This window comes from Perognathus longimembris, chromosome 8 (assembly GCF_023159225.1).
Source record: "Perognathus longimembris pacificus isolate PPM17 chromosome 8, ASM2315922v1, whole genome shotgun sequence".
NCBI lineage: Eukaryota > Metazoa > Chordata > Mammalia > Rodentia > Heteromyidae > Perognathus > Perognathus longimembris.
In genome coordinates, this window is record NC_063168.1 from 5960895 (window position 1) to 5969914 (window position 9020).

General features: G+C 44.9%; 1 protein-coding gene across 2 annotated transcripts in view; it reads left to right on the forward strand.

The window, feature by feature from the left end:
* Nucleotides 1-8296, forward strand: part of Slc9a4 (solute carrier family 9 member A4) — a 43138-nt gene extending 34842 nt beyond the window's left edge. For both annotated transcript variants that reach the window (XM_048352464.1, XM_048352465.1), the window contains exons 10-12: nt 3938-4069; nt 4768-4855; nt 6635-8296. In XM_048352464.1, coding sequence (XP_048208421.1) covers nt 3938-4069; nt 4768-4855; nt 6635-6993 — 579 coding nt within the window. In that variant the 3' untranslated portion in view covers nt 6994-8296. The remainder of the gene's footprint in view (nt 1-3937; nt 4070-4767; nt 4856-6634) is intronic.
* The last annotated feature ends 724 nt before the right edge of the window (nt 8297-9020 follow it).

Here is a 9020-nt window from a genome sequence, read left to right on the forward strand (position 1 = left end):
AATTTGCTAACCTCATGTATTCATCTCTTAACAGCAGGGGGTGTCAAATGAGGAAAATGTGGATAATGGATAGAAGTCAGTTGGAAAGCACGAGAGGCCTTTTTGTTTCTACTGTCAGCACTTGGACAGTGCTACCCACCAGCTCCTTTCTTCCTGTCTACCTTCCTTCCTAACTCCAGTTTTCCAAGGATTATGAGAATCTTCTCTTCTGCCCTGGTCCTTTTGTTTTCTTGAAGGGAAGCCCATCCTGAAAATTCAAGCTCAGTCAACTGTGTATCTGCTCTTTTTAGAGGACAACCTACATGTTTTAGCGTGGACACTAGAGCGTGTAAATAACCGTGGGATGCCTTCAAGCCTGGACAACAGGTGCAGGCCTGGTAGATAGGACATTACTCACTGTCCGCGCTTTGGAAGGGTCTTAATTTGGAGTCAGGAGCCACTTCAATGAGGCGCCAGGATGCGGTCAGAGTATGACTCTGAGAGAGGCTAAGCAACAGTTGATGTGAAACCAAACAGTTGTACTGGGTCTCCAGCTTCTACAAAACCTCCCCTCAGCAGATCCAGGGCAAGATCCATGGGGGTGTGAGGATGAGAGAGATTTTTGTCTGGAGATTGTCAGTGGGATCAACAGCAGGGCGAGTTCTGCGGAGCAGAGTGGAATGGAGTCTTAGAATACCTCTTCTGTACTTAGAGCCAAACAAATCATCCTCAGTCCAAGCCTCAGGAGAGTCATACACAATGCTTATTAGCTCCTGGAGTAGGTCACATGATCGAATTGCTTTCAGAATTTCTCTATACTTTGAAAGGAAGAAAGCAATGTGTTCAATTATTTCAATTTGCTCAATTTTTGTTCTTCTTGGCAAAGAGTGTACTAGGCTTTCGGAACACTGTACAATGTAATGCACAGAATTTTCTACCATTGAACTCAAGGTTCTGATGGTGGGAAAATAGGCTTCAACTAATCATCAAGTCCTTCACAAGAGGGCCAAAACTGGAGGAGGAGAGAGAAGAAACAAGCATACATATTACATGCATAGGCTCATTGTTGATGTTCAAAATAGTGAGGAATAATGATTTGTTGAGACAAAATGCAACTCAAAATATTACTTAAAGCACATCCTCCTTCCAAGTCTAGGGGTAGGAAATAGCTTCTAGCACTAAATGCACATGTGCACACAAGTGTGTGCACACGCACGCACACACACACACACACACACACACACACACACAAACATATGCCCACTCACTGAATTCAGGCCTACATAGCTTTAGCAATGATGGAAAATTATAAAGGTTTGTTTATATATTCAGACTCCTGGTCACTAATTTTTTTTTGTGCCAGTACTGCAGCTTGGACTTGGGGCATCGTTTTCTTATTTGGCTTTTGTACTCAAGGGCTGGCTGGCACGCTGCCATTTCAGCCACATCTTCACTTCTAGCTCTTTGCTGGTTAGTTGGAAATAAGGGTCTCACAGACTTTTCTCCGGGCCGACTTTGAAGCTCCACCCTCAGATCTCAGTCTCCTGGGTAGTTAGGGGGAGAAGTGTGAACCCAACGGTTCATTAACTATCTCAATGGTAGTGTCATAGTACTTTAAAATATTTCAATGTACAAAACATATTTAAGACCTGTTCTTAAAGATGATAGGTAAGAATTCATGTTTCAAATTGTCTTCACAATTCATTTTGGGGCCAAATTATTGTTAGAATGCGGCAATTTGTTAGAAGTTACAGAGCCATACACCAGTGGCATGTGCCAACAATCCTAGCTTCTTGGGGTGCTAAGCGGTGTACTGGAAAGAGCCCCATCTAAAGCAATATTTGAGCACGATGGAGCATGAGTGTCTTCTTAGCAAAAAGAGCAAGCTTCAAGTAGGTGGATTGTGGTATAGGCATAGGTTTAGGCAAAAAAGCATGCCCCATCTCAAAATACCAGATGCAAAGACGGGTGGAGACAGATCGGCAGGAAGCTCTGTCTAGAGAATTTCGTTCTTCTAGTACTTCCAAAAAAGCCAAAACTTGTGGCTGATGAAGAGTTTCTACTAGGAAAACCAGAAAGTCAACTTGGCTTCTTCTTCATTGCTCCCTTTACTCCTACTTTGTAGAACAATTTTTAGGCAATTATTGGTTTTATGAGAATGCACTCAGTAGGATAATGAAAACCACAAAACTCTACTTAACTGGATGCATATTCACTCAGGCACAATAAACTGAAATCCAGTGGAACCCTCAAGGCCCTGGCTGTGTTCTCATCTCTGTTAGGAGCATCACCTTCAGTCCAGACAGAAACTTAACCATATCATCCCTGGACCAACCAAGAGCCAAGTACAAATCCACATATCGATGAAGCTTGATCTCCTAAGAGTCGATATGTTCTTTTCTTTTCCTTTTTTGTTAGTTGTGGGGCTTGAACTCTGGGCCTGAGTGCTGTCCCTGAGTTCTTCATCTCAAGGCTAGCACCCTACCTCTGGAGCCACAGCACCACTTCTGGTTTTCTGCTGGTTAATTGGAGATAAGAATCTCACAGATTTTCCTGCCCTGGCGGGTTTTGAACCATGATCCTCAGACCTCAGCCTCTTGAGTAGCTAGGATTACAGGCTTGAGCCACTAACACCAGCACCAGCAATATTTTCTTTTCTCCCCACTAGACTCATAGCACAGCGTCTTGGAGTCTGTGATCCATAGCTGATAACATCTGGCTTTTAAAGATGGACTCTCCACTCCAAGGAAGGCTGTCCATGGCCTGGCCCCGTGTTCTTTGTTCCTCCATTTGCATCATAACTTTAGGTGATATACTTCATTCTCATGATAACAAACTCATTCCTGCACACTTTCCAGTGCTCCCTTCTCCTTTCCCTTCAAGCTGCTTGACAACTCATGTCTTTGCTCCTGTGCCTCTTTCTGCAACTTATCCCCAAGATAAGATCCACTAATCTTTCAAGATTCATTTCAGTGAAATAACTCCATCCTACCCAACGCTTCTACTCTACAGCTCCTATTTGATCCCCACTGAGCACATATCATGTCGCTTTGCACTGACTCCTCCAGAAGTCGCTAAGTGTTTTGAGGGTCAGAATTCTAATTCGCTCATTAAATAATAAAAGCCTCGTGTTTTGGGTATGTCACTTGGCACACCACAGAGTATTCTTTCTATTGCAATTGGAGTGATGTATCCAACAATTGGTAAGATTAACAACTGCAGTCCCAGGCCTCTTACCCAACGGGACTGCGTAGTTTAATTTAACATAGTGTTACCCACTAGCCCCAAGAAAATTTGGCATTCACTGATGGACCTGGGGAGAGGGGTCGGGGGGGGGGGACAGAGGGGAGAAGCACTGATTGAGTCTTACAGATGTGAGTTTAAAGATCCATGTCAGCCCATGGCCAAGGTCAATGTTTCATTGCTCTGGGATAGAGGATAGGGAGAAATTAATCATAAGCTGATCACCAATTCAGTTTGGCAAAGCATGCCCTTATCTCTTCTTTGTCTTGCCAGTTTGATACAAAGGTTTCTTCCATTCAGAAATTGGTTGGGTACTTTGGGGGGCAGGGGGAAACGGAATGTGTGTTTACTTCATTAGTAAAATTTAAAAGTAGCAACCCGGTGGAAAATTCCAGTGTTTTTATATCATTCTTATCCACTAAATCAACATGCCTAAGAGCCACTGGCCTGGCATTACAACTTCAGGTGGGAGAGGAAGGTGGGACACAAGCAAGCTGGAAGAGCTTGATTGACTGTGGATGAGGCTGTGGTAGCAATGGCAGAGGCCGGGCGTGGGTGCTGGGGCTTTGACTCGGTGCACAGATGTTCCTCAGCTGGGCATTAGCGGCAGCTGTGCTCCAAACACTGCTCAGCAAAGGTACTTGATGCCTGCTGGTTTCCTGGGGCTGAATACCAAACCACAGGGGTTCTTACGGTCAATCCACTCTCTCCGTAGACCCTGTCCTACAACAAATACAGTCTCAAACCCCAATCGAGTGACAAGCAGGCTAAAGAGATTCTGATCCGCCGTCAGAACACCCTGAGGGAGAGCATGAGGAAAGGCCACAGCTTGCCCTGGGGAAAGCCGGTAGGTGGAGACCATTCTTCAATCTATGGATGTTTATCATCTGATACCTTGGGCTTCCTGGGGGTGAACTGACCCCAGCCATAATCTGTTGCCAAAGATGTGCAAAGGCAAGAGCGGGCAGAACACAAAGGCCATCTCCCCTCCCTGGGGGTCCAGGTCTTCTGGGCACCTGCCTAGGAAATAAATGGCAGTGAACTGCCCTCCTGTGTAGGCTGAGCCAGCCTTCATGGCGGCCCAGTGCTGAATACCCCTGGGGTTCCTTTTGGACAGAGCCTCTGGCGCTGTCAGAGGGTCCTGAGGAGGGATTTGTCCTTGCCAAGACTCCTGGGCCTCCTCTTCCACTTCTACTCTTCTACTGCCATCTGAAACGTACCGGAACTCTTCCCACTCGAGGACATCATGTCATACCAGTCTTCCCGGGATTTCTGGATGGAGGTTGGGGTTGGGTCTAGAGTGAACCCTGATTACTGCTGCTCCTCATTTCAGAGGGACTGTGGGAGTACTGAGAAAGGGTCGCATGAGAGGGAAGGGACAAATGCGGAGCAGTCGGAAGCATTCTGCTTTCTTCCAACCAAAAGTAACTAGAAGCCAATAATCCAGAGCAAGATGCCATGCTATATGTCTGTGTTCTCCATTTTAATTGCCACGGTGAGGTTCTCATTGTAGCATCTCATTCTGCTTTATATTTCTACGCACAGGCTGGCACCAAAAACATTCGCTACCTCTCCTTCCCCTACAGCCATCCCCAGGCAGCGAGGAGAGAAGCCGGAGCAGAGGGATCCGCAGGTAAGCTGACACTTGGCTCTACTGCTCCTTCCTGTTAGAGTCAGAGGGTAAGTATTTGGGGGATTGTTAGCCAAGAGGCAAAACCAAGAATTTTATGTAGGTACTTATAATAACAAGAAGAGAAGAATTTCTTTTAGGGATGCAATTCAGAATTTTATGTATGGACACCCTGGAATTGGAATTTTATACATCGGTTACTTGACATGAACTATTATCTTCTTCTAATTCTTTCAGCCATTTAAAAACGTAACATGTATGGATCTGCACAAGCCCCGGGTCCTGGGTTTGAATTTAGGGTTTGAGCCGTAACTCCACTCCCGAGTTTTTGCTAGTTAATTGGAGATGAGAATCTCATGGACTTTCGTGCGTGGGCTGGCTTTGAATCACCGACCTCCGATCTCAGCCTCCTGAGTCGCTAGGATTATAGGCATGAGCCACTGGTGCCTGGCTTAACTGCTCAATTTTTTAATGGTTGAGATATCAAATTTGTTGTGTATTTTACACATTTTTTTAAGTGTGAAGAGTAATAGGAAGGTGCTGCTGTATTCAGATCTGAGTGCCTGCGTGCTGTCCCTTTCCTGTGGTTGAGCTCTGCCTTGCCCTGAGCGGAAAGCCGTCATTCAGAATAATTTAGAATGTGTAGAACAGACACTGGGGAGGGGCAGCTGACAGAGGCAGCTACTGCTCTCGCCCTGGAATTCGTGGCTGGAGAGTTCACATGTAGGCAGATGGTGCAAAGCAGGATTAAGCTATCTTTGCAACAAGAGGAAAAAAGGAGGAGGAAGAGGAGGAGGAGGAAGAGGAGGAAGAGGAGGAAGAGGAGGAGGAAGAATGGGACGAAAGGAGGAGGAGGGGTGGAGGTAGGAAAGCAAGCCAGCCACTGGTGGCTCACCCCTTTCATCATGGCTTCTCAAGAGGCTGAGATCTGAGGCAGGTGGTTCAAACCCAGCTCAGGCAGGAAACTGTGTCAGACTCATCTCCAATTAATGACAAAATATACAAAAAAAATTTAGAACTGTGACTCAAGTAGTAGCGTGCTAACAAGCTAAAAAGCTCAGGGATAGTACCTGTGCCTGGAGTTCAAGCCCTAGGACCAACACACACACACACACACACACACACACACACACACACACACACACAGAGAGAGAGAGAGAGAAAAGAGAAAAGAAAAGAAAAGAAAAGAAAAGAAAAAGAAATGACAGTTCCATGTAACCTTCAGTTTCAATTGGCCCTTCAGATGACAGAGTAATGGTTTTAGGTTTCATTTTGTTTTGTGCTCAGGGCCTAGGTGCTGCCCCTTAGCTTTTTTGTTCAAGGCTGGTATTCTATCACTTGAGCCATAGCTCTGCCTCTGGCATTTTGTTAGTTAAGTAAAGACAAGAATCTCTTGGACTTTCCTGCCTGTAGTGGCTTTGAACTTTGATTCTCAGATCTCAGCCTCCACAGATGTTAGGATTCTAGGCATGAACCATTAGTGTCCAGCAGAGTAGCAAGCAGTGTTCTGCCTTAGGATTTATGTCCTTGGCCAATTAATCTGATCTTGCAGGTGGACACTACCTTACCGTGCAGACTGGTTTTTGATGCCCAGAGGGCAAACATGTCATGTACATGTGGCACTGTATATATACGTACAGAATCTGTCCCCTGAGCCTCTTGGAGTAGTGACTGGAACCTCAGAAGGGCTTGTTTCCCCTCAGTTTTTGCCATCTGCATTCAAATCCCTTCCCCTGATTTCAAGTGTTGTTCTTTCCCCTCGATCTCCCCATGTTTTCCTAGATGATGACAGCAGCGATCCAGGATTCCCATCCGTTATGTTTAGCTCACACTCTCGGACAGGATCCCTCCAGGAAAGACGACTGACACAGGAAATGATCCCAATGAAGAGCTTCCACAAAGGAGGGAAAGCATACCACGCTGGCTACCAGAGCAACAGCAGCCGCGAAGTGTATGACGGCAGAAGCAGGAGGCTGTTTTTGAGGCCCAAGTCCTTGTTCTACGCAGTGGATGAAGAGTATGAATGTGGAGGGGACATGGAGGAGGAGGAGGCCTCAGCCCTGCGGTCCAGGTGGACCACGGAGTACCGGCACGGCAGGGAATACCACAAGTCCCACAGTCCTTTGCTCCAAAGAAAATAGTTCTGTCCATGGGATGGCTTCTGTGTCTTCAAGGGTCTTTCTTTCTATTACTGGGTTGGAAGCAATTCTAGAGTTCAAAAGAAGAGCTATTGAATTTGTTTTGTGAAGCTATTGGACAGGCACTGTAAGAATCAGGAAAGATTTTTTTTTTTTTTAGTCATAGGACTGGGAGCCCACGTTCTTATAATATTACTATACTTAGTAAGTAATCATGATAAACATGTGATATGCGCTAATGATGAATTCTTTTAATAATTTTGTAATTAGAATATTGATTTCCAAACAATTCTGTTGGAGACACTATAGCCACCACAGTTTGATAGCTGATAAGAATAACAGATATGAATTAAGTGTGCATGGGATATTTTTCTTTTGAGTTTGAGGAATATTCTTCAATTTACATTTTTATCTTCATCATGCCCAAACTTGACCTTGACCCTCACAGTTAGCTCTTTAATTTTTACCAAACTTCTTTATCTCTTCTCCATCCTTCCTTTCTCTTTCTTTTCTCTCTCTTCTGGTACAGAGGCTGGTAGGGTTCACTAGAATTTACAATTGAAAAGCCATGTATCAAAGTGAATCTTCCAAGGTGAACAGAGTGTGCATCTTTTAGCAAACTATATCCACGAAGCAACAGACATCCAAATTCCAGGCTTCCCTTCTTCGAGTGGTCCGCAAGGTATGAATGAGAGTGTCCTGGTTTTCTCTCAGAATTCAGAAGAAGGGTGGAGGGACTTAGAGCTAGATTTCACTGGTAGAAGCTGCTGGGAGAATTTCCTGCTCAAATAAAGAAGTGCCTCTGCAGGCAGAGGCAAACACAGACCAAAGAAAGAAGCCATCATTCCGGGGACGCTTCCATATGAACTAGCAAGCCAAGGTAGAGGTCTGCACTTGTAATGTGTGCCAGTGGACCCTTCTGTACAGTGACAACTGCCACCCCCACCCACAGAGGATGCATTCCAAGACCCTGGGGCCGGGGGGGGGGTGGGTGGGTGCCTGGTCCTGCAGATAGGACTCTTTTACATACTTCGTTTTCATCTATAGATACATAGCGATGATTAAATTTGTAAAAATAGGCAAGTAAGAGATGAACAATAATTATAAATAGAAGAGAATAATAATTATGAAAACTCATGAGTTATTTCTTTCTGGAATCTTCGATTTAATATTTTTGGACAGCGATTGACTGTGGGTAACTGAAATGGTTGAATTGAGGATAAGGGAAGACCCAGGCACTGTGAACAGCAAAGGGAAGTGGGAAGGAAAGTCGCAGCCAGCATCTACATGCCAGGCTCTTGGCTTACAATGGACTTCTCACGTAGGGGATTGTTCAGTTCTTGCGAATTAGTCTGTACATCAAAGGGAAGGACATTCAGGGCAGTAGCAGTTACCTTGACCCTGCATCCTTTAACTGAGCAATCTTGCACTGTGCTTCATTTTAACCACAGGAGTCAAAATGATCTGTCTTCTTGAAGCCATTCTTCTTCTATGCCCTGGCTGGCCTTACTGACCAAGCCTGAGAAATGACCCCAACATGCTCGCCTAAATACAAGGCAGCTTGGGGCCCCTAGTGATACTGGTGACTCTGGTGGCATCACTTGTGAAATGGACCACCTTCTATGTTCTCCTGTGTGACAAACCGTGCTGTAGGTTGGTTGAGGATTAGTAGCAGATGTCTGGGAAGTGAACAAGGGTAGCAGTTTCACTGGAATGGTTTGCCCAACAGGTTCCAGGAAGAACATCATGGGGAGTTTCCTCGTGTGGTAGTATTGAGGAAGTCTTGGATCTTATTGCCACCTCAGGGAGGGAAAGAAATTGTATAAAGTCCTATCTGCATTGCCTTCTGGTCCATTGAACAATCCACATTTTGTCAAACAGTGAGACTCACCATGTACAAAATCCTAATTTTCTCCTAGGAATTTTTGTTTGCAAACTTTCTGAAAAATATTTATATCGTCAGTCTGAATGAATGAGTTTAGGTTTCAATGAAGTCTAAAGTTGAGTAATTATTTTCTTTTATTTATCCT